Genomic DNA, 26,906 nt, shown 5'->3' with positions numbered 1-26,906 from the left:
ATGATCGTCATTTAAGTCATTTATACAGTGAAAATGTCACAAGCTTTGAAAACAAATTATGCTAGATTTGATTTATGCATCACATGTTGCTCTCTAAAAACAACTTTGTTTGAAAAATATTGAACAGAAAAAAAAAAAAAAGTTACAGAAATGGAGCTAAATCAGTCAAAACAATATGGTAAAAACTGAGGTGTAACCATAAGACGATTTCAACCACAGATCACCCTGTTATGCAGCACCTCCTTAAAGTGCACATTTTCAGGGAAAAGAGCTATAGGGTTGCACCCAGGAAGTACCGAGCCACGCGAGCACCAGCGATTCTTCTCTGGTACAACAAGGCTTTGTGGGCTGCCAGTACCTTGATCTGCCCGCCCACTTTGATGTAACTGTAGACGTTGGGGTCCTTCTGGATGTGTAGCGAGCGCAGCAGCTGCTCCGGGCCCCCCTTCACCAGCTGACCAGGGAACAGCAACACAGAGCGGGGAGTTCAGAGCACAGTGGCAATTCATGAAAGCACAGGGCAGTAAACATAGGGCACAGTAATACACAGGCAAGTAATACAGAGCAGGGATCACTTGGTTGCTTTCAAAGAGAAATAAGCTCCCATAGGGCTCTGCTTCCGTCTGACATTACGAGTTTCTATGTGACAGTGTTTGCAGTTACACAATATAGTTTTTATGGAACAGGAACAGGAATAGGGCTGGTCTATTAACCAGGACCTCAGTAAATTTAGATTTCCTGGAAGTATAGATACTTATCCATTTAATATGTCTATCTTTTCCCTCATCCTATTGCTGTCCACACATCTGGGAGGGCAGTAACACTGACCTGGTAGAATGAGTGGAAGCTTCTCTCTCCTGCCTGCTGGAAGATGACTCTAGACTGAGAAGAGCACAAATAGAGTTAGAGCAGCAGGGCCAGGGGACAGGGGAGGGGGGCATACACACGTTCCGAACAAAGCCACAGGGACTGGAGACAAGAAAAATGAGATGATTGGTGGCTTAATATAAATTGAAAATACAAGGCCTTCTCACTCTTAAGCATATCAAAATATTTCAGAGAATGATGTCCTAAGTGTGCTGATGACATCACAATTAATACAAGGAAAGGCCATGTCCCCAATATCTGATGGCAAGCATACAGATCCATACTGATACATTAATTTTGCATTTCTCTGTCCTTTATAATCTGTTTTAAACAGAAATGCCTTCTCTCTCAGAGGGGGAAATCAGGATGTGCAGAATCACAACTCTGCTTTAAACCACATTATAGCGGTCTCTGGCTCTCTGGTGCCCCCTACCTTTTCCAGCAGGTAGTTGTTGATGTGCCCCCCAATGGGGTCACCCTTGAAGTCGAAGTTGATGTCCATGTACTTCCCAAAGCGGCTGGAGTTGTCATTGCGGTTGGTCTTGGCATTCCCAAAAGCCTCCAGGACGCAGTTGGATTTCAGCAGCATGTTCTTCACCCTGTTGAGAAGTGGTCGGCCTTACAGCAGCACCACGGGCAGTGCCCTCCCTCAGCCCTGCCCATATCCAGCTTCCTCAGCACATAGCCATCTCCCACACAGAGATCCATGTTTGCCTTTGTACAGCTGTAATTTAGCTTATCACTGTCAACAGGAGTTTTAGCACTGTTATCCTTAAGAGGTTTCACTTCCCAGTCCAGCAACTAGTAATTCTAGAAAAACAACCCCGGCTCTCTAGAAACAAAAGACAAAATATGAGATTCCTCACTATTGACTAACGATCAAAAAAGACAGGAATGCAGGACAGCACACAGCTCATCCTGAGGTGGATATGCCTCCCACCCCCATTCACACATAGCTCTTCCATCCTCCTACCCCTCCCTGCTTAGCTAATGAACAGTTGTAATTTGATGGATTGCTGGAGATTGCAACAGGATGGAGATGTGAGGGGAGACAGCACCAGACTGACACTACTCTCACTAGCTGTTCTGCGCCCCAACTGCATAGACACTGCATGCATGGCAAGAAGGGGGATGGAGCGACACGGCAGTCCCATGTACAGGGTTCATGGAAACAAGGAAGAGTTCAATCTGTAGACCAGGACCATAAAGATTAGCACTGAATATCAACAGTCTTATCTGTGAATTAGATCTCCAGCCATAATCAAATAAAAACCTTCCAAAAAGCACTACTGATAAATCAAATATGATCTGAAATAACAGCCAATTATTGTATGAGTTTAGATTTTGCACTATGTACCTATATGGTGAGAGTTATAAAAAAAAAAAATGCACAAATTCAAAAGAAAAGCACAGACTATTGCAGTGGCAGTGGAGGATGGCTAAAAACATTTGAGATATTTCTCTTCTGGGACGTGCCCTTGAAACAGCTGTTCGTGTCTGGGTGCAGGCCGGACTCACGCCACAGACAGCAACATTTGCGTCTTCAGTCTGAGAAGTGACCCAGTTACTAGGATGATTTCTAATACCTTGCTTGTGAATTCAGTATACCCAAGGGGATTTCTGCTTCAGGCTAGTCAGTAAGTAATTTGCCATCTAAGACACTGATCCTTCCAAAACTCACTGTGAATAAGGCGCTACCAAAAAAATAATTTTATAATTGAATAATTATCTATTGATCTAACTGAATACAGTCCTCCAGACGGGGTTGTGACTTCTCACCTTTCCACCTCCGCTCTCTGGTTGGGGTTGGTGATAGCAGCGATGTACTGCATGATGTATTTACTGGCTTCCGTCTTCCCAGCACCACTCTCCCCTGCAGATAAACAATGCAAACACACACACACACACACACACACACACACACACACACACACACACACACACACACACACAGTTAAATTCAAATCATGATTTATTGTGTTTGGTACTGCATGGTTCATCAAAGCACAGTCAACTCACAAACACTCTTCCAGCCTAACACAGCCCTGCTCGGATGTCATACACAATCCAGTAGAGAATTTCATTAGAAGGGATTACAAGTACGTGAAAAATGAATGTGCTCAATTCAAAGCCTGCCTTAATAAAGATATTGACAGGCCTGATGCAGCAAGTCACTGTTAATTAATCAGTAATAGAGTCAGGTACAGTTTCTTTCTTTCTTCCTGGAGTGACGTGGTTAATATTTCACCAGCATGCTCTAAAAGCGTATCTCTGTACATTGTACTGATAAGACTTAATTTCACTGGTGACAAATATATTTTGTGTACAATACAAATACAGATGACCCACTTTTGTGTCTTTGTTCACTGGCTGGTTGTATTCTACAGTTTATCTGTGTGCAGTTTATGATAAATCATGTTCTACTGTCCTTTCAACACAGGGTGCTTTAAAAACCAAACCAAAATGAAACGCTACAGAATACACGTCAGGCATGGTCTGGAGTCACTCACGATGAAAAGCTGGACACAAGAGAGGGTATTAGGTGGTGGCAAGGTAGAGTCTTTCCTAATTTGCCAAATCAGTAGAGCAAATACTACATGACACAGATTGCAGTGGAATACCCTTTTGTGTTGGAGCAATGGAGAAATAGATTAATATTTCTGGAGCTAACAGTCACTTCAAAATTAACAATCCCCTAGTACAATCACACTTTCCAGAACCAGTGAGCACAATTCCCAGGCACCACCCACACACTCCCTCTGGCCGCCCACCTGAGATGACAATGCAGGTGTCTTTGTTCCTCCTCTTCATGGCTTTATAGGCCGCGTCAGCGATGGCAAAGAGGTGCGGGGGCCTCTCGTACAGCTCGCGGCCCTTGTACTGTTCAATGGTGTCCCGCCCGTAGATGTTCATGGCGCGATAGGGATTCACCGACACCACCACCTCCCCGATGTAGCTGTAGATCCGTCCTTTCTCGAACCTACAGTCAGGAGAGGGAGTGAGGGGGCAGGGGAGGAGAAAGGGAGATTCTCTTGTTATACAGACGATCCCCAATGCCAACCAGCTCAGACACCAAATGTCAAGAAGCTGAGATCAGGCCAAGTCTCTTCTGAACAGTAGTGCATTTGCATTACTGTCAGGATTGCAGGATAAATATTTTACCTAACTTGAAAAAAAGTGTCAGTGGGCAAACTGATTTGTTGGATTAGTGTATTTCTTGGTACAAATGAGATGAAACATGATTTTATTCTTTACCACACCGTCCCCCAGGAGAGGAAGTCAGGATAAGACTGACATCTGTTCTGCTTGCAAAGAGCACTCAATTACCTTAAGTCAGCATTGTTAATCTGCACTCAGGCAGACCGTTACCAAGGTGGTTCAGGGCATCCCGTAAACAGGGCCCCAATCCAGGCATTGCAGCCGTCTGCGGCCAGAGAGAGCGAGCGAGCGACCGAGAGGACAGCCTTCCCAGCAGGCCCTCACAGAGCCCTGCTCAAATAACCTTAACCCAGATACAGTAGATACTTTAACTGAGCAGCGTGACCCTGAGTCAGAGACTGGAAAAGAATGTGGAGAAGGTGCATTTCGTGCCCACCAACTCTCTGCTGCTAATTACTGTACTCTGTGTGGATCCCTTGCCAAGACTGGGGGATGGTGGTGAGAGGTAGAGAGCTAGCAGCAGGAACCACCTTCAGAAGTGTTACAGTAACTGTCTGCTCAGAGAGAGAGAGGCTCCCCCCCACCGCCTGTCACTAAAAATAAAAAAGTGCAATAAATGAATAAAGCATCTTTAGTCCAGCAGCAGTTTGAACACTTCCTTCCTTTCCCTGAGCAGACCTGGCTGCAGGAGAATAAAGGCCCCATTCTTCTCCAGCTCTCCTCCTCTCCGCATCAGGCCAATGGCTGCAGGGCCTGTTTTTGTAAGGCAGTGGACCAGGGGAAGAGGGCTCTGACTGAGGGCCAGGCTGGGGGCTCCAACACTCCCACTCTGCCTCCCTAGGCCCCAAGTCTTGTAGTCGGCAAAAGCTGCATTCTAACCCAGCACTCAGGACAGCTGATTGAGCTGCAGTTGTGATAATTTTAGAATGAATAACAGGGTTTATTTTATTTTATTTAATAATATAATCTGTTTAAGGATACACAAGGTCAGTCTAGCATGCATCGATCTGGTCACGTGCTCAGATCTGTGCTTGCCGTGGATTGGGCTCACTAGCTGGGCCGTGTTGTGAAACTCCACTCTGCAGGTATCAGACTGTATCTGCGAAGAGTCTTGTATTAAAACAAAGCGTCAGAGTTCGCATAGCTGTACACTGAATCACGAATGCTTCTGTCTTGCTATGTTTGGATTGTGGTTGAATGGAATCTCATTCATATTATTTAAAATATCATTGAAATGCTATTGTTGATTACTCCTTCACAAATTGTTTTATCTTATACAGAGTTATGTTGAGCATGGGATTCTTTTTGCAATCCCCACCTGTGTAATTGACCTATTCGCATCTTAAATTGGCCTGATCCTCCAGTGGGCAGTGATCCCAGGGGCACACCACAACATGAATCACTGCTGACTCCAGGGCTGGGCAAGGTGACCTCATTCACATCCCGTTCTCACAGCTTTAACACACCAGTAGGAAAATAAGAGTACAGCTATAAAAATATATACATTAAAAACAGTTTTCCCTCAGTATGTCTCTGCATTCCTCGATTCTGATTCCAAATGGACAACAATAACTTTAGCTCACGATCACTAACAGAGTGAAGGCGTGTCCTGTGGGATCCCCATGCTGACGCTAAAAGGGCTCTAATTTGCAGCGCGTGTCAGCGGGCTGTGGCAGAACAGGCACCTGTGGCTGTGTGGTAAACAGGGCTGTGTTGCCACATGCCCGACACACGCAGACCGGCGCCTAATTGCCAGCCTGGGGAGCCTCATGCTCTTACGAAGGCAGCGCAGCAATCGAAGACTAATTAGCCCTACAGGCCACCTGCAGCACACTGGGCCTGTTAAAACAGCACTAGAGCCCTGTGCTGATACGGCACAGGCCCTGATGCCCAGACTGACAGATACGTATTATCTGATTATAAGATCCTTCCAGTCGTTGACGCAGAACGCAAGACATTCATTTGAATTATGATGAACCAGAGATTAAGCCTGGCACGCACACAACCCCCACCCACGCCGTGATGCACAAAGGTGCAGAGGTTTGAACTAACACTAAACTCTTCCTTTGAACCCTCACGGCTTAGTGCGTGGAAGTATCAAAGAGCTAATCAGCTTTACAAGTTTGTAATTATCTGGTTAAACAGTCACTGAGTTTGAACTTAGGATTTGATAAGGATTTCAGTGATGCCAGTCTGACATAAACTCAAAATAAAATAAAACAACTATCAAATGTGAACTCAGAAAAGTCTCAGTGAACTCTTGAGACTTCGAAGTAATGCATTTACGTTTTTTTTATTTTCATAAATGTCTGGGAAAATAATCTTAGGCTACTCACATTCAACTGCCGAGGGGAAAACATTATATTGTTAGTGGAAAAACTTAGACAATATAAAGTGATTTGGCATTGAAGTTTTAGCTGAAACTCAGGAGGCAGGTAAATAAATAAACTGATACCGTACGGGAGTCAAGCAAACATTTATTAAGATAAGAGCATAATAAAACCTTGGTCATTGGTGTCAGGCAAGTCACTGCAGTGTGGATTGTGGCTTACATTGCAAAGGAAGCAGGAAGCTATGGGGATTGCCCTGTATCCGTCACCAAAGTTACGCATACGACACAACTGGGTTTCAACACAGCACAGCATACCTGGACAGCAGCCAGGGTCAATTCAACCCCCAGGCTTTTATTCTACTTCAGTTCCGGTTCTATTATATACTTAAAAACAGTTCAAAAAACCTTAATTAATACCTCGCCATGATATGTACAGAGCAAGGGTTCACCATAGGAATTTAGAATATGGTCATGGATTATTTTGTGGGGGGGGGGGGAAAGGGTCCAAATGGGGGTGTCGAGTAGTATCTCAATTCAGAACCCTTTTCCAAGATCTAAAACCCCAGATTGACCTTCCTCGGTTTGGTGCTGCCCCTCAAGTACATTCCTTGGGAGAGAAAATTATGAGTATAATCTTCCTGTGTCTGGGGTTGATATACAATTTGTATTTTGGATAATATACAGCGGTCATATGACCGTTTTGTTAGTACTGCCAAATCGCTCACTACACACTGACCACAATGCCCCTGTGAAAGGGCCCTTTGTGCCCCGACGGGAGTATCCTGGGGCGGCTGCTCCATTGTACCACCAGTCAATCGGTGTTTGTGTAGGCAGGATCACAGACACTGGTCTGGGGCGATCTTGGCGTAGGGGTGGCATTTAGGCACAGAAGACGAGAGTCTGTAAAGATTATACAGACTATTAAGCACACTTTCACCACAACATGTGGTGAAAGACACCTTCTCCTGACAGAAGAAGAAAAACAACAACAACAAAAAGAAAGATCCCTATTGAAGTCTAATGACGAGAGCAAGCGATAGAAATGTGTCACAAGCCATCCAGGGACTTCCAGCATCCCGTGGGATTTGCGGTTAGATGCACCTTACAAATTATCCTTTTTATTACTAGGAAAAACAGTCCTACCTTGCTGGTCAGTGGTGTATGGAAATGGAGCTAGGACACCCACAATGCACTGCACCATTTCAAAAGCTGCTGCCTGCTTGACTTGGTTTCTTTGTGAATAAATAAAATGTTGTCAGTAATCCCTAAGGGAAATGGCTGGTATTCCTCTATCCAGTCATTTCAATATGATTGTCCTTTGCAGGAAATAAAATGGCAATTCTATCCACATTGCATCGATTCCACAGAGGGGTTGCTGGTTTATAAAAGTTATGAAAAGATTGAGATTGGTCTAACTATCCTCACAATCTCCTTGACCCAGGTCTCAAGAAGACAGATGGAAAACGATCTATATAAAAATAAATACATATTAATTTTAAATTAATAATATATATATTTTTAAGCCCACAGCTAGTTTTGGGGTGGCTACAGAAGCTATGGTATATAGATTCAATCATGCTATGAGAATCAGGGCGTTTGAGTCTTTGAGCAAAAGAAGGAAGGGAGAGAGAGAGAAGGGGGGAGGAACAGTGGCTTCCCAAAGTGCCTCTCCCCTCCTCTCCTTACCCAGCAGTCTGTGAGCTCTGTCCAGCTGGAGGGAGATGAAGGGTGTTGCCCATTCCCTCTGTGCACTTCCTGCCCTGCCAGACTCACTTCCTGCCACAGCTGGTCTCACTTAGCATCTGCAGGCAGCAGCTAGTTGGCGAGCTTCACATATCACTCTCTCTCTTTCTCTCGCTCTCTCTCTCCTTCTCACAAGAGGAATGCTTTCATTCTTTCACTCTCAAGAGATTTAGGACAAACAAAAGGACAAGCTGAGTTCTGCCCTTACCAAGGCTTCCAGTATCCAGGCTGTCATACTGATCATCACAATTACAGATAATATTTATTATTAATGTTATGGTTAGTGGTCTGCATGTGACAAAATACAGCTGGTTCTCTTGCAGGATCTTTATAATTATTATTAAATATTATTATGTCCTTATTATGTCCATATTTGCATATTAAAGAAGGTTATGATGTAAAAACTGTTTAATTAGTCTTGGGGGCTGTTTGCACTGTGATCAGTACAGCTGTAGAGGAATGCTCTTATCAGATTTTTGAGTACTGTAGTGTTATATAACACAGTGCAATGTCATATACTGTAAGGTTGTGTAGTGCCGTGTAGTGCAGTGCTTCTGACATGCATGTCCTTCTACTAACAAACCAAACATCATGGACACTAACATACCAGCTCTTATAACACCATTACTAACATAAGTCTTCTCTACTAATACTTAAACTAACCTACAAACTATCACTTGTAGTAACCTGCATACTACCATACAAGATAATAGTTACTCGATAATGTATTGTTTAGATGCATTTCTCACTTGCAAATACTCATTCCCCATAAAACCAGCAATGCTCCACAAAGACTCGGGGGCTGTAAAAAGGGACAATAAACTTCTCTAACTGTCACCAGCTCTGGAGCCCCCAAGAGTCCTGAGCCATATTTACAGGCGAAGACAAGTGTAACTATACAGCTTACACAAGACGGGTTTTTAATATGCCTTGTGAAGGTCCCTCAAGGATATTAAATCCTGTAATGAAATCCAGTGCTGGCTTACTTGGGTGGATCAATGAGTCTTGTAAACAACTCGTCTGACAAATCATATTGTAAGTGGAAGGACAAAACAGGACAAAAAAACAACATGAGAAAACTGGTGAAGTTAAGCTGTATTCCAGAGAGTTGGTCTGATCTGCCTGGAGAGGAGGTGTCAAGTTTTAACCCTCATGTGCTGCAGGTTTGAGGCCACATAACCTCAGTTGACCATAGTGGATGGCAACTGACTGGCTTTTTTATCCTGGGAAAGCTGTGTGCAACCCCTGCGACAAACTGCATTCCTGAACCGACACGGACAGACTCCGCCAGGCCTTTCTCATCAGAAAATAAAAACCGCACCTTAGCTCTCCACTCAGGGGTGAGCAATGCCTGAAAGGTCAGCACACACTAGGTAATAAGTCTGAAAGAAGATTCCCTGACACACACTAGATTAGTCCCTTCTCCTTTACTTTCTCTTCCCACATCTGTAAATCCCATTAAAAACAAACTTCTCCAGCAGTTGTTAAAACGTTCAGCGATAAGCAACAGCGCCCACTGTATGGAGCGGTGCCACACGCCACCGAGCACTGGGCGCTGCTTTAATCACTGACGCAAGCTGGGCGAACCAGCCTCCCCGTCTGCCCAGCCAGCCCGGTCTTTTGAACAGCTGGCGAGAACTCCAGCTTGCCTCGCATCTTTAACTGCACTGAACGTTCGCCAGCTCTGGATTAACACCCTGGCTCTACTGTGAAAGGACGCCACGGGATCCTGAGGATAATGCGATGCAGCTGACCCTGTTTCCCTCGCTTTCTGCTGGTGTGCAGAAGATGCCCCATAGTAGGATGCCTTGAGTAGCTTGGGCCCTTACAACCTCCCAAAACAATGCAGCTACGCAGCACAGAAGCAGTAAATCGCCGGCCATCACTAGCTGCAAGATCAGGAGATAAGCTTAAGCATTCTTGTGCGTTTCCCATGTTAGCGGGTTTCACTGAGCTGCTGGAAAGGGACAGAAGTTATGGAGGCAGATGCAGTGCTTATTTTGAAGCTGCATAACCGTTTGGCATTTACTACATCATGTTCTTTAATATTGAATGTTTCTAAATTACCTTAAATGACCTTGAATAAAATTCACAGCCAAATTAATAAATAAAGATAATAACAACAACAACAACATGTTGTCAATAAACATTGTTGGGGGGGTACTTGCTGTCCTAACCTGTGCTCACTTAAACAAGCGAGTTTCTGATAACAGATAAACCAGCAGATTACACTGAAGAAAACCAATGATTAAAGACGAGAGGAGATCTCAGACATTACGTAGTGTGCTGTTTGGGGAAACATCTGTGACTTTACTCAGCACACGGAAAACAAAAGCAGAAAAGACAAAATAATCCTGAGGAGGTGGGGGGGGGGTGGAGGAGGCTGTAATGACAGGCAGGGAGGCCAGCCAGGTCCTGAGTCACAGCAATACAATTGACCAGTGCTCGTTTGATCCTGTCCACTGGCCTGACTGTGAGGGTATTAACATAGCTGCACAGTAGCAGCATGAGTAGGCTGGTTACACAGCAGGTGGACAAACAAAGGGGGTGCAGGTGATGCAATTTCCTTCTATTAAAATGCAGAATTCTCTGAGAAGCTCAGTGTTCTGGAAAAAATGGTCGGGTTCTGCTTTCTGGTACACAGGTGATTTAATAGGACAGGCTTTAAAATGGCACAGCATGGTCAGCATAACCCCAATAAAATGGGCAGGCCACCCATGAGAAAGGAGCTCAGTAATGCAGGTTCTCTCTCACACTTACACAGTACTCTGCCTTCACTTGATCTTGCGATGGCTCTAGGCTTTGTATCCTGGTTTACCAGACCTCTCCCCACTTTCCCATGATCTCACTGTGTTTTGATACCCGCTACTGTGCTTTTGCCATTCAGAAAAGGCACACACACACATACACACACAAACACACACAGAGCGCTGTTGCTTTGAGGAAGTGCTTGGCATCCTCTTGATGACTGGACATCAATTGCCAATTTGTGCAGCGAGCGCAGGAGTCAAGATAAACGCAAGTGGGGAAAGGCAAAGTAAAACAAAACACAAAGAAACGTCACAGCTGGACAAAACAAAATACAGCGGGGAGTTCGGTCCCGTCTGCAGGGCGGAAAAAGCACCAGGGAGAACAAACACAGCATACTTGTGCACAGTCGGCAGTGGTGCTGCCAAGGCACGCAGTCCGCAAATTAGACGTCTGCAAAGCTGTGTGCTTATTTTAGAAAGGCCATGTTTTAAATGGGCTCTGTTTGTGTAAGGCCGGTAATATGTTTCAGATTACAGGAGGTTTGTATGGAAATTCTTGTGGTGAGACTGGCCTCTTCATTGCTGGAGAAGAAAACTTTCTTTTTTCTTTTTTTTTTTTTTTAAATTGACCATGTGACAGCCCCTTGGGGGAAAAGGCATTTTTTGGCCGTTACGTATCAGTGCCTAGGCCCTTCGGAGCACTCTACCTCCAACAGGAGCCCCAGTCGATTGATGTTTCACTCAGAGCTTTGGGGAAGGATGGCTGGGGTGATACAGGCTGACAGGGTGGAGGGACCGATCAAAACTGAAGATCATTACATTTCAAACACAGCCAAGCCCAACGTTAAAAATAGCCGTCTTGTTCTGAGGGCCTCAATCCCCCTACCTTTGTCTCTCATTCAAAAGACAAAACTGACGCCAACCAAACTCCTTTAAGACAGGGGCAAAACACTCTCTAATCCTATTCTCCTTTTCCTCTGCTTTTGTATTTAGTAACAGGTGGGAAGGTAATGTGCAAGTTTTTATTTTTTTTCCTTTCTTCCACCACTCATTAACTCCCTCACTTGCTCATTCTCACTCCTTTTCCATCTCTCTCCGTTTCCCTGAGAATACTCCCCGCCTCTTTGGTTTTACCATCGGCTCCCTGGGTGTAAGCCCAGAATAAGCTGGTAGCAAGTTGGTAGTTTATCTAAACAAACAAAAGCAGCCCAGCATTTTCCAAATTAAAACGCCTGGCCGCAAAAAAAAAAGAAAAAAGAAAAGAAAAATGCCTGTATGACTAATTCCGTTTTGGTTTTACAAGGAAGCACTCAGATATTAAAATCTAATTTTAACTTGCAGTTCAATAAGGGCAAACTGTTTCAGAGTACACTACGTTCGCTGGGAGGGATTTGATATAAAAAAAGAACAAAGGATAATAAATAAAAAGTTAAAAAAAGAAGGAGAACAGAGAGAGCTGCCCAGGCAGAATATTGGCTCAGTAGTCTTCAGAAGACCACAGATCTTTTCTTCCAGTGAAAAAACTAAACACAAATGCAGCAGAACAGGGAGCCTGGAACACTTCATTGTGACCATGTGACCGCCTGTCCTATTGGAGAGGGCTCCGCTCAATGTTTATCAGTTATCCAAACAGGAAAAGGAAGTACAGGCCCTAACCCTCCCCCCTCCTTGTATCCCAGTGCCGACTCGCACTCCCACCTGAACGAAAGCAATTCTTAGACTTTGATCCTTATCGCGAGTGTGGGCCGCAGCGTCTGTCTGAGGAAGGACGCGAGCCACACAGAACATGAGACGCACAGGGAGCCACCCACATGTGTCCTATAGTATGGCAGAAAAACAACTTAACACACCTGACCTGAAACTTTGAAAGGGATTTAACCTCTGTTTCAGAACTAGATGCCCACTGCTTTTGGTATAGCCTTCATTTATTTATTTTCTTAAGTATATACATTTCCTATTTCAGGTGTAAATAATCATACCAAGTTTTTAATTAGTTTAAAATAGTGCAAATGGAATGTGTACCTCACAATTTTTCTTAATTACATTCATTTTAAATACATTAAGTTCTAGGCTACATGACATTACATGGCTGGTTTCACAGTCCTTGATTAGCATTAGTCACAACTTTACCTAAATTAACATTCAGTACTCCAGGACTAGTGCTATTGTGGGTCTGTGAAAGCAGCCCATAGTATATGTGTAGCGTGTAGTATCTGGCGTGTCTGGATAGATTATGTTTTCTCAGTGAATTGAAACAATCAGATCCTTGCAATATAGTATTAAGTGACAAAAGCAGCTTAAAATAGCTCAGTCTTGCGAGATTACTGAGCCAGGTTTTCAACCAACAGTCTGCAGATGCCTGATGCAGACAATCCCATAGCAATCCGAGAGATTTCATTCTTCTTGGAAAGGAACGGTTTTAAAACATCTTCACAAATAACCTGCACTGAATTTCTCCATACAGACAAAAAAACACAGAAAAACCAAATCACAGCACAATCCAAAGCCAAAATTGCATTCAGAAACAGGAAAATGTAAATCCAGTTTAACAGCCTGGCTCCCACTCTCCAACTATTTCCTTATTATCCCATCCTTCCCGTCTTTCTCTTCAGATCTGTCCATAATAAAAAATACTCCCCAAAGTACAAGCACAATGAGATGCAATGCAATACAATATGGGGGACAATAAAATACCCTGAAAGGATTTCCTCAATATGAAATGAAGGCCTGGATTAAATCACAACTTCTTCCTGCAAATGTTCATTGCAAATCCCATATCGGGTCATTTGGCTGTGGTTATTTATAGCAACGAATGGTTCTGTAAATTGAGATAAGTGTGTTGATAAAACATGGATCTAAATTGCAGCTAAGAAATCTAAACAGAAGCCAAAGTCTACACCCTCACAAAAGTGCAGGTTTTATCAGTAGAACTATAAATTGCTTAATACTTTTTCATAATTACCAAAATATTCCCCCACAAATATTAATCAGAGAGACCAATATTATCACACCCATATATGTTAACTCAAGCAGTAAGACTGATGTTCTTTGTCCTCTTCCCCAGACCCAGACGCAGGCCTGAAATTGCAGGAAACTTCAAGTCACACCCTCTGCAAACAGCAATCTAAACAAACCATCTCTGGCAGAGACGACCTCAGCGAGCCATGAGAACAGGGAGGCATCGGCCAGTCCGACTGGGAAAGAAAGAAGGGAGGGGTGCCAGACGAGCTGAGGGGGTCCCGTGTCAGAATAGTCATGCGTGTGCATTCACCACCGTCTCTCCCTACCATGAAGCGGCACAAAGCAGTTGCAGCACGGCACGCCTTTGATTACCATTTGCAGACTCGAGTGTAATTAAATAAAACACTCTACAGCACATGGTGACAAACTGGTAGCTGCAGGAAGCAACCACAGTGAATGATAGAGAGGTTTACTGCTCCAGTGACTGCACATTGAAACAGGGTTTCAGGCAGGGCCGCTCCCTAAACGCCGTCTGTCCAAACCAGCAGAGCTGCACACTCACAGTAGCCCTGCCCTGCCCTTCAGATCGGGCCGAGTGCTCCCTTATGTGGCCCTCAGTGTCCCAGTGATCTGGAGCGCTTCCTGCCAGCTATCCACCTGCATCACCTACTGCTGCTCCCTTCATTTGACCAGAGATGAGAGGAGGCAACAGGTACACAGAAATGCATAAGATCCCCATTGGGAAGGACTGTCTCTTGTGACGTAGCAGATGTCTCCGAGTGTGTGTGGACATTTTGAGGACCAAGGTTCATATCCTTGGTCTGAAATCAGACCAGCTGTCTCTTTCACATTTCACAGCAGTTTGGACCAACTTCAGGATTGAGTGTAAGCTCTTAACACGCAGACCGGACCAGACAATATTTCAAGCTTGTTACCTTGTTTCTGAGGACTGAAATGCAAGGAGAACAACATATGTGAGCTTAAAGATGAATAAATAAAAATCATGGAAAGCGGGGTGATTTTGCTCCGTATCCCTGCTAGCCTTAATAGCAATGCTGTAATTTTAGGAGGGCACAATCGCAGGTATGCTGAAAGGGAATACTTTGCCTCAGGCCATGGATTCTGGTCTAACAGGTGTAGTCAAAAGCAACAGGTTTTTAGTCAGTTTCACAAGGTACAAAGCTTCTTTCTACGAAGACATCCACTCCATGCTGGGTGTTGCTCTTATCAAGGGGTATTTGTTATGCTGAAAAAACATAAGCTTCACCATTAAGACCTGGAGAAACTATTGTCTTGATACGATCAAAGGCAGAGAGCATCAGAGGAATCAAAAGTTCTTTAATATCTCACAGGAGGTATTTTCTGAGATAACAGGAGAGAGTGGGCAGTGGATATAAAAGACAAAAGGAGCAGGCCCACTCCCTGATACTATATTACTATTTGTGATACACAGACTTTCTGATCATTCAGCCTGCAAGCCAATTTTCTTGTCACCTTTGCACCATGCCTACCAATAAGATCAAATCAAACAAACATCTCCTAGAAAAAATATGTACATTATAAATCCTATTTTGGTTATCATCCTGGGATTCCTCAGCATATTCCAAGTATTGTATTTAGAGGCGTTCAATCCCAGGTGGGGGACACTGATGCTATACCCTTGCTATATGCAAGGTACCATATCCAGATTGCTCCAGTGAAAACTCAGTTGTATATATTGGTAATTGTATGTGAAACTAATGTGATATATTGTAATGATTGCAAGTCACCCCTGGGTATGGGTATTAACATACCATTATACCACTGATAAAGTGATGTGCTAGGAATAGGCAGACCTTTACTACAGCCGATGTTGATGGGTTTACTCTTCCACCCACACAGCTAGATGGATTCCACAGATTAGGCTGTATTTTTAAACTAAAAATGCATCCGAGGAGTCCTGCATGCATTTCATTACATTTACATCCTTGCTGGTAGGATGACAGGCCAAACCAACTAATGCGCAACTCACTGTTAAGCAATTCTTATGCGAAATTCCTTTAACTGCGTTCAAATTGTTAATACTTTAGGGTTTACCACTCTGTGTAAAAGAAAACAAGAACCCTGTTGACTTTGTCTGACAGGATTCTTGATTGTTGACTCCAAATTGTGACTGGGTTAACAGAAACCATTCCAGCCCAGAGCTGCGACCTCATTAAGACGTGCTATCATTGGCGTCACATCAAGAATGCATATGTGAGTTGCTGTAGACAAATTATGAAGTCAAATTACTTTCAACTCTGAACAGACCAGAGAGTCTCCTCAAGAACAGAGCTGAAGTCTGAACATTTACGTTAAGAGTGACGAAGGAGCAGCCTCACAGTGGGCCTGCCGTTGGACATTTTCACATTTCTTTCACATTGGCTACTGTAGCGTGCCTAAAGAAAAGTCTCACTTCCTGGTACAGAAGTCTCAATGGATGCTGAAACCCAGTGCAACAAAGAAGTACAAAGGATATCAGATTAAAAGAAGACCAAAGAAGTTTGGAACAATTCAATATCATCCTGTGGTTTGATAAACAATCCAGAGTTGAACATTTCAAGTTTTAACACTTAAAGGCTTTATTACATCAATGCCTAGTCCTGGATAGGACCTAAACAGGAGTAAATTGGCATAATTGCACATGTGCAGTTTACATAATATTGCTGTCCTGCTTGATCTGATGACCCTGTCCCAGAACACGCAAAGCACAATCTGTAGAGAATTCAGGAAGGCCATGCATGCGTTTTGGTTAATTTATGTGCAGTGCATTGCAGTGTGTGTCATGGCCTCAGCCACCACTTTCAAATGCAATCTCTGGTCATTCTTCAAGACCCACTGTCAGAGACTGCCTGCTCAACTTTACACAACACCAGACCACGTGGAATTTGGAAAATCCTGCCTGGAAGTAAACACAGCAATTAGCATCCTCACTTTACCTCAGTCTCATTTGTATACTGCAGTATGGGATGATAAAAAAAGCATCAGCAGCACACAGTAAAAACACTTTCATGTCACATAACAGGTGCTAATTAGTGGTCGGGGTTGGGTGGGGATATGAATAAAAGTCAACACTGCTCTGGCTGTTTGACAACCCCACTAATTTGAGGGGATCAAAACCCCCAAGTATAGATCCTGTTTAGTCAAGGCTACCACGCTCAACCCTGAAATCACTTCTACCAAGAACACAGAAGTGCATCTAGAAGTGTCTATACATGAAGACAATTACAGCCACTGGACTCGTTTCCACAACATGAAAATAACACACACGTGACACAAGCACTGTACGGTCAGTCACTTAATTAAGAAACTGCTGTTAAAAAGTCGCTCTTGCTGGACACACAGCGGCTGCCGGTGCAACTCACAAGGGCGGCCCTCGCCCTCTCTCCTGCCGTCCGTACCAGCTCGTTTTTGTTTCTCTCTCGTCCGTGACTTATTATTTATGAGTTTATCTGCATATGGTTTATTTATATGTGTATCAATCTGTAAATAATCTCCTAACTTGAAAGTGCCTGGAGTATGGTGGTGCACAGGAACAAGGTGACCACCCCGCACATGGGCCCGTAGCGGACCGGTTACAATGAAGCTGATCTCCCCGCCTACCTGAGCTTGAGGTTGGCCATGAACTCCTCCAGGGAGACGGTGTCCAGCAGCACGAAGTCCGCCTTGCCGAACTCCAGACTCTCGTGTTCGGCCATTGCTCTTCAAACCGTCCCCAGAAACAAAACTAATGACAAAAAGACACCGGGGGTGAAGCTCCGCAGCGCCCGGATAAACGCTCAGCTGCAACTGTTCTCCCGGCGTTTACCGGGCGAGGAAACAGATGCCGACGACACTGCGCTTATATGGGCAAGTCCAGCGGCCCGCACATCTGCGTCAACGCGCCTGCAGGACAGCGGTGCTGCTCCACACACGGAGCCCTCACTGAAGCGGGTTTCTTCGCTCCAAGTCCGAAGAGCCTCCCAATTAAGTTTCCGAAACGAACACGTACATTTGACTTTTGCGAGCTGAACCCCACGAACTGCACTTTTATGGATATATATCTATGCTGTCCCTCAGGAGCGGGCGATGCACAGTGGCTCTCCCGGCGCAGAGTGCTCCGAGCCCGGTCAGCGCCCCACCTCACCTGGGCGAGAGGAGGAGACTGCCGGCGCTACCGTAATGATCAGCAAGAGAGCGCCGCCCGAGTATAACCCACCGCCCGGGTATAAAGCGCTGGCAGACTCGAACTTGAGCAGAGGGCTTAGGTTCAGACAGACAGACAAACAAACACAAACTATTAGGAGGTTAACTCAGGTTGTATGCAAATGAACGTGGAGATAAATGCATGCTTCCTTTAAAAGAATGTAGTTCATTTTTGAACCGCCTCACACTACAGAACTAATCAAAGCCACTGATATGCATATCCAGATGAGCTGAAAACAAAATCGTGAAATAACTTGCATTTTATCCTTTATAATAATTATGAGTTTGCTCATTGTATGGTGAATCAGTCATATTTTATGAATCAATACTCATTAATTCATTAATTTATGCAATAACCCACCCCAGGTAGTGAAATCATGTGCTGGATAATTTTTCTGTGATGTGGTTGAATACAAAATGTAGGACAGAATGGCTCTCTGTTTGTCCTGATGTACAGGGGAATGTATCAATTAATACAGTGTGTGCAGAAGTATTAGGCAATTATTATTTTTCAAAATAAATTCAACAGTTGGACAGATACAATGCCATCAGTGAAGCCAAAACTTTATTTTGCATCAAAACTGAATGTTTAAGAAAGAAAAAGTGAGATTTCTCATTCTCAGGGGGAAATTAAAGAAGTTCCTCAAATCTTACTGTGCATAATTATTAGGCAACTAAATTACTAATTATTATTTCTCCACTTACTTTAAAACTTAATAAGTTTACAAGTATATGTTTAACAAATAAGTATAAAATAACAAAACTTAACAAATATCAGTTTTGGGCCTTTCATATTCATTCCATGCAGTTCATTTGCCAATAAAGCCACTCTTCTTTTCAATGACTTTCATGAGCCTCCCATTCATAGAATTTGCAACATGAAAAGTTCCAACTAGCTCATTGTTATTGAGAGCAGCCAACACCATTACCCCACAATCCACCTTGCTGGCGCCTGCCTCGAACTGGTGCCATGTCCATTACTGATCCAGCCATGGGCCCACCCATCTGGTCCATCAAGAGTCACTCTCATCTCATCTGTCCATAAAACCTTTGAAATATCAGTCTTCAGGTATTTCTTGGCCCATTCTTGACCCTCCAGGTTATGTATTTTATTCAGTGGGATCGTGTTTCTGCCTTCCTGACCTTAGCAATGCCCTTGAGCACTTGACACCTTGTACTTCGGCTGATTCCAGGAAGGTTGCAGCTCTGAAAAATGGTTGCACTGGAGGCTAAAGGGTTCCTGGAGGCTGCATGTTTAATTCTTCACAAGTCTTTTGCAGTTAATTTATGCCTTTTCTACTCAACACATTTTGTGCGACTCAGCTGACTATTACTTACAAAGCATTTGATTGTGCGGCGATCACGGCTCGATAGTCTGGAAATTTCAGGAGTTTTGGATCCTGCTGATAGGCATTTTACAATTTTTTTCTTTTCAGCATCAGTTAGATAATTTTTTCTGCCCATTATACCTGTGGTGAAAAAACTGCCTAATAATGTACAACTTTGAGCCACACCATCTTTTATGAAGCAATTATATCACCTGAAAATGATTCTACCCGCTAATTATTTAGGTTGATATGGTCTGGAGTTAGAAAACTGTGCTTGGAAATGATAAATAATCAGAATACCGACTTGCCTAATAATTATGCACACACTGTACACCAGTGTGCCTGCCCCTCTCTCTGACCCGTGTGATCTGTCCAAATCATTGACATGGCAAATTGTGCACAGGGCCCGGGGTGACCAGGCTGCCCACAGACACACACACTGCATGGGTGAGGCTTGCAGAAGTGGCCCTTTCCACATACAACACACAGTCCAAGGTATTCGCACCCTTCATTGCATGGGCAGCAGAATTAGTTCATTTTAATACTTAAGATCGGTCCCTGGATGATATCTGCTGAAGCTTGGCTGACACCATGTGGGCAGCGGTGGTATAGACTCTTTCCCCACATCGGCCTTGCAGTGCCATTCTACTGTTTGTTCCTCTGTGTACGATCTGTGAGTAACCCACTATTTGCACTATGCACTAGTCTATATTACTATATATAACATCTTTTCCCATTCCTGAAGGTGCTATTGATTTAAAGAGACATACAAATGTTGCTGTATTGCAGCCCTCTTGGTCTAGGATGCTGCACAGCCCAAACCTCACTTTATGTTTGTAGGTCACACAAAGCGGTTAAGAACTGTATTTGCATATACACCTATATTTTCAGATAAAATAATTGTATTTTATATAACTTATAAGTTGATGTCCTGTGCAGCACAGAAAGGACGTATTCAGATGCTTATTATGATCATGTTACAATGATACTGTCAGGACAGATACTCAGCAAAACAAATATTTAAGTATGTCTGTATTTATTGTTTACATTGAAATACCACACCATTGTGAATAATCATAATTGATTATTAAATCTTAAATCCTGCCAAGATTATTGTACGGGAGCTAAATGTTACCCAACTTCTTCCAGTTTGCTGCGTCACATAGACAACACTGCCTTTAGGGAGCTGAGCCATGTACATACACAGGTTACAGGACAGGTGAAGACACCTGAATATGAATTGTAAGCTCCCCCAATGTTCACAATCACATCAGTGAATTTGATTGGGGTCACCGTTCCAAGAAGAATATCAGGGTATGCAGCATAGAAGTGAACTGGATACAGCCCTGTAAAAAGAACAACATTTTCATAATTTTGGCTCTGTACACCACCACAATGGATTTGAAAGGAAACAATCAAGATGTGCTTTAAGTGTAGACTTTCATCTTTAATGTGAGGGTAGTTACATCCAAATTGGGTGAACGGTGTAGGAATTACACCCATTTTTATAGGTGGTCCCCCCAATTTTAGGGTCTCAAAAGTATTTGGACAAACTAACATAATCATGAATTAAATTGTGAGTTTCAATACTTGGTTGCAAATGCTTTGCAGTCAAAGACTGCCTGAAGTCTGGAACCCATAGACATCACCAGATGCTGGGTTTCTTCCCTGGTGATGCTCTGCCAGGCCTGCACTGCAGCTGCCTTTAGTTCCTGCTTGTTCTTGGGGCGTTTTGCCTTAGAAATCAAAACCAATCAGAGAGATAGCAAAAACATTAGGTGTGGCCAAATCAACTATTTGGTACATTCTTAAAAAGAAACAACGCACTGGTGTGTTCAGGAACATCAAAAGGCCCAGAAGACCACAGAAAACAACTGTGGTGGATGACAGAGGAATTATTTCCCTGGTGAAGAAAAACCCCTTCATAACAGTTTGCCAGATCAAGAACACCCTCCAGGATGTAGGCGTATCTGTGTCAAAGTCAATAATCAAGAGAAGACTTCACCAGAGTAAATACAGAGGGTTTACCACTAGATGTAAACCAGATTAGAGTTTGCTAAAAACATCTAAATAACCCTGTACAGTTCTGGAACAACATCCTATGGACAGATGAGACAGAGATCAGCTTGTACCAGAATGATGGGAAGAGAAGAGTATGGAGAAGGGAAGGAACTGCTCATGATCCGAAGCATACCACCTCATCTGTGAAGCATGGTGGAGGTAATGTTATGGCATGGGTGTGTATGGCTGCCAAAGGAACTGGTACTCTTGTATTTATTGATGATGTGTCTGCTGACAAAAGCAGCAGGATGAATTCTGAAGTATTTAGGTCTATATTACCTGCTTGGATTCAGCCAAATGCTTCAAAACTCATTGGACGGCGCTTCACAGTGCAGATGGACAATGACCTGAAGCATACTGCGAAAGCAACCCAAGACTGTTTTAAGGTGAAGAAGTGTAAATGTTCTGCAATAGCCAAGTCAATCACCTGTTCTGAATTCAATTGAGCAGCATTTCACTGGCTGAAGGCAAAACTGAAGGCAAAACGCCCCAAGAACAAGCAGGAACTAAAGACAGCTGCAGTGCAGGCCTGGCAGAGCATCACCAGGGAAGAAACCCAGCATCTGGTGATGTCTATGGGTTCCAGACTTCAGGCTGTCATTGACTGCAAAGGATTTGCAACCAAGTATTGAAACTCACAATTTAATTAATTATGTTAGTTCGTCCAAATACTTTTGAGCCCCTAAAATTGGGGGGACCACATATACAAATGGGTGTAATTCCAACACGGTTCACCCACTATGGATGTAACTAACCTCAAATTAAAGATGAAAGTCTACACTTAAAGCACATCTTGATTGTTTCAATTCACATCCATTGTGGTGGTGTACAGAGCCAAAATTATGACAATTGTGTCACTGTCCAAATATTTATGCACCTAACTGTATGTCATTTCTCAAAGAGGAGGACATAAACATGTTTCACATTGAGAACTGCATTTCCCACATGTACTGGGATTTCGAGTAAATGGTTTCATTTTTATGAGTAACTGAAATGGTCTGATGAATAGAAAAATCCCTGAAAATCATGCTTCTCAACATAAATTGAAATCTCTACACACAGATGGTCAATGGAGTACTTTAAAATTTTCAAAGTATTTTGTGGAAGTATCTGAGCTCTTATTATTGCATTATGATAAAGAAAATGTGAAAGCAAGGGGTTTACTCCAAACTATAAACTAGTGCAGGCAGTAACCCGAAAGGAGTAGAGAAAGACTGCACAATGTGTGAAATGGGTACACATAAAAGTATCTTTTAAAAGTAAGTTTCAAATACTACTTCAGCATTTGTAAATTGGTAAAGTTCTTGTGTACAGGTTTTTGGAACTCCCTGCCAAAATCTCTTAAAGGATTCATTGTTTTCAAAGCCTATAAGGTATAATAGACAATCTTTATCTTTTGTGATGCTGATTTGAACTGCAATTTGGGGACTTTCTGTATAAAGTGCTTTGGACAACATTATTATAGTGTACTGCAATATATGTATATTTTGTATATTTATTATGTATATTCTCAGTGTGTGTTTGCGAGTGTGAATGTCCCGGAGTGCACAGAGACACTGACCTCTCTCCAAGCTGCTCTCAGGCCTCACTCTGACACTTTGCACCACCTGTAAGACCCACAGCACACTGCAGTCACACTGCACCGCTGCAACACAACCAGACAAAGACAAAGCTCTCTTCAAAGCACAATGAGCATAGAGTGGAATCTGTAGAGCTGTTGACATATTATAGACGTATTGACGCATTACAACTAAAACAATGATCTCTAGTAATAAAACAGAAATTAAATTAACATTTTATAATATATTAAAAACTCACCACTCAGGTAGATACAGTTCTTTAACACTGGCAGGTTGTAAATTTGTGTAATATATGATATTACTAAATACTTTCAAAGGTAGCCTTTTTTTAGCTGGGAATTACATAGTGTAAGAGTAATTTGAAAATGAATACGAAAACGGAAACACTTAAATTCTAAAGCCGACAGGACAGCACACTGCTGTTGTGCTGAACCCTTCAGTGGTTGAGTTGAAGATCAGAGTTTCATTGTGTTTGTGTGTTAAAGACTTCTGTGTTTAGAACAGTAACTGACTGAAAGAGGTGTGGTTTATATACCTCTCACAATCTCTATAACTGACACACGCTGGGAGGGAAAATAACAAACATACTGGAGCAAAAGCCAAGGACACTGAGTGTGAATTAAACAGATGATCAAATAAATATTTAATTTTTAACACACCAATATTGATTCAACTGGGAATTTTAAATGTTCTTCCACATGCTGGCTGCAAGACACCTGCCCCTCTCCCCACCCCCCACTGCTGTGCCATGATGCCATTGGACTTTTCCACATTTCATTGTGTTACATTTTTTTTATAATTATTTTTATTAATTTTGAGGTTTTCAAAACAATACAGAATCAAAGGCATAGTATTAGTAAATACCATACCAAGTATGCCTGGTGTAAATCCCACAAAAGTAATAATCTTAACACAATGGGGAGAATGATAATAATCCTACCAATAATAAAAAGAACAAAATACAAATTTGATTAAAAGGAGAAAAATCTATAATACGAAAAGTAAATGAATAAATAAATAAATAAATAAATAAGGGGGGGGGTAGCAGGGATAGATTTTTGAAAGCCTGGTTTTAGAAAAATGGCAACGTGTAGGAATTTAAATTGGATAAGTCCATGGCAAGCACAAATAGAAGAGGAATGTACTCTGGACAAAATAGATTCCCAGATATCATCCGGTAGATCAGATCCCATGTCCTGTTCCCATGAGATTTTTAAAGCATTTAGTGAGGGGCAACTTAATAATAAAATCTGGCTATAGATAGTGGATATAATACCTTTCGATGAGGGATTTAGTGCTAAAATTAAATCAGCTGGCGATGAGAGAGGTAAGGAGGGAAACTGCACAACTGTATTGCGTATAAAATTATGAATTTGCAGGTATCGACAGAAATGTGTTCAAGATAATTGTTCAAATGAGGCAAAATTTTGATCAATAAATACATTCTTGAAATGCCAAATTCCATTATTGCGCCAAGTATGGAAAGCAGCATCCTGCACTGAGGGGGGAAATAGATGGTTAGTGTCTATGGGAGCATAAATTAAAAAAGATTGTAGCCTGAAGTGCTGCCTAAACTGAGCACAGATAACGTATGGAATGGTGTACAAGTTGGTTTTTACTGAATTTAGTACATAAGGGCACACAAAAGAGCAGACAGAGAGGAGGCTATACAGGAGTTTTCCTCCAAATATAAATATATGTCTAGATGGGAGTCTGGTTCCATCCAATATAAAACACTACGGATGTTAGCAGACCAGTAATAGAACTGGAAGTTTGGAAGGGCCAGTCCTCCTTTAGATTTTAATCTCTGTAATTACTCTTTACGAATACGGGTCATCTTATTATTCGAAATGAATAATGAAATTGATTGGTTAAGAATGTGAAAAAAAGATTTAGGAATAAAAATGAGAATGCATTGAAAGAGGTATAAGAATGTAGGGAGAGTAATCATTTTAACAGTATTTATTCTACCAATAAATGAGATAGGTTAGGACGACCAGCGGTTGAAGTCTTGTTTAGTGCGTTCTAGCAGAAGGTTAAAGTTAGAACTGAAAAGATTATTATATGAACGAGTAACAGTAATCCCAAGATAGGTAAACCTATCCTGATTAACTTTAAAAGGAAAATTGATAAAGCTATCCTTTCTGGCAGCCAGGTTGATTGGAAAAAGTTCAGATTTGTCAAAGTTTATTTTGTGACCCAAGATTTTACTGAATAATTCTGACGTTGAAAGTATGTGTGGAAGAGAGGAGGCAGGATCAGAAACATACAATAGGAGATCATCAGCATATAATGAGACCTTCCAAGTACGCCCCTCCCTAACCACCCCCTGTACTCCACGGTTACTGCGTAGTGCAATAGAGGGAGGTTCGATTGCAATAGCAAATAAAAGTGGAGAGTGAACCTGTCTGGTTTTAAGGTAAAGGGGGAAGTATTCTGACTGAATGTTGTTGGTGCGTACTGAGGCAAGAGGAGATACGTACAACATTTTATCCAGTTAATAATATTGCGAACAAAACCAGATCAAAGGCCTTTTCAGCGTCAAGAGAGAGAAGGATGTCGGGTAAAGGCAAATTCGAGGGGTAATACAGAATGTTAAAGAGACGCCTTAGATTAAAGTAAGACTGTCTACCCTGAATGAGGCCTGTTTGGACTAAAGAGATTATGGATGGGAGGACTGATTCAATCCGTTGAGCGAGGGCCTTAGCAAATATTTTAACATCAACATTGAGGAGGGAAATGGGGCGATAGGAGCTAGTCATGATGATCTTTATTTTTTTAGAACTAATGATATTGAGGCTCTATACAGGGTAGGAGGGAGGACAGAGTTGGAAAAACAGTCAGTAAACATAGAGCATAATAAGGGAGAAGGTTTTGTAAAACTCAATGGGAAAGCTGTTCAGACCCGGTGATTTGCTACTTTACATAGCACTTATTGCAGAAGTGATTTCATCTACCACAAATGTTTTTTTCCAAGTTAGCCCTGGACTGTGGATCAACACTGGGGACAGACAAATTAAAAAACAAAAACAAAAAAAAACAGAGTTTCATCCTTGGACAAATCTGAAGAATAAAGGGGTGAATGTTTTAAACTGATTATTAATCTCCTGTTGGTCAGTACTAACCATGCCTGAATCAGTACGAATGTCAGTGATCGTGCAGGCTGCTGCAAACTGACTAAGCTGATGCCCCAAAAGTTTACCTGCTTTGTCACCATACTCATATACATTGTAGCGTGATTTAGTTAAGACCCACTCAGCCTGATTAGTTGAGAGAAGGTTGAATTCTGTCTGTAAAAGCCATTCGCTTTTTGTAGAGATCAGGAGTTGGGGAGACAGCATATTGCTGATCGAACTGCAGAATAAGGTCAGTTAATTCAGTAGTACGGCGGGTGTGCTGTTTTTTTTATTTTAGCACTGTAGGAAATAATTTTGCCATGAAGGTATGCCTTTAGGGTCTCCCACAGGGTGGCAGACGAAACCAAGGAAGCATTGTCGGAAATAACTATACTCTGGTAGGAACAAGACCGAACCGAGGTAGTAGTTTGTGGTCTATAAAAAAAAATAGTCAATCTGAGAAAAAGTATGATGTATGGGAGAAAAGAAAGAATATACTTTAGAATTGGGAATCATAAAACGCCATACATCTGAAACTTTGTAAGCATACTTCTTAATGACTGTCGCTGTATGTTTGGGGTCGTTGTCATGCTGCAGAATAAATTTGGAGCCAATCAGATGCCTCCCTGATGGTATTGCATGATGGATAAGTATCTGCCTGTACTTCTCAGCATTGAGGAGACCATTCATTCTGACCAAATCCCCAACTCCATTTGCAGAAATGCAGCCCCAGACTTGCAAGGAACCTCCACCATGCTTCACTGTTGCCTGTAGACACTCATTCGTGTACCGCTCTCCAGCCCTTC

The 26,906-nt window shown here is 42.5% G+C and overlaps 1 protein-coding gene across 1 annotated transcript in view; it reads right to left on the bottom strand.

Annotated features, from left to right (window-relative positions):
- Positions 1 to 18,059, bottom strand: part of myo1d (myosin 1D) — a 68,604-nt gene extending 50,545 nt beyond the window's left edge. The window contains exons 1-6 of the mRNA XM_066698685.1: positions 17,434 to 18,059; positions 3,639 to 3,847; positions 2,647 to 2,740; positions 1,301 to 1,466; positions 829 to 882; positions 359 to 454 (exon numbers count right to left, since the gene is read on the bottom strand). Of these exons, the coding sequence (XP_066554782.1) occupies positions 359 to 454; positions 829 to 882; positions 1,301 to 1,466; positions 2,647 to 2,740; positions 3,639 to 3,847; positions 17,434 to 17,528 (714 nt within the window). The 5' untranslated portion in view covers positions 17,529 to 18,059. The remainder of the gene's footprint in view (positions 1 to 358; positions 455 to 828; positions 883 to 1,300; positions 1,467 to 2,646; positions 2,741 to 3,638; positions 3,848 to 17,433) is intronic.
- Between the last annotated feature and the right edge of the window lie 8,847 nt (positions 18,060 to 26,906).

The sequence above is a fragment of the Amia ocellicauda genome, chromosome 3 (assembly GCF_036373705.1).
Source record: "Amia ocellicauda isolate fAmiCal2 chromosome 3, fAmiCal2.hap1, whole genome shotgun sequence".
In the NCBI taxonomy this organism is placed as follows: domain Eukaryota; kingdom Metazoa; phylum Chordata; class Actinopteri; order Amiiformes; family Amiidae; genus Amia; species Amia ocellicauda.
The sequence above is the reverse complement of the archived record's forward strand: the minus strand, read 5'-3'. Positions and strand labels throughout refer to the sequence as shown.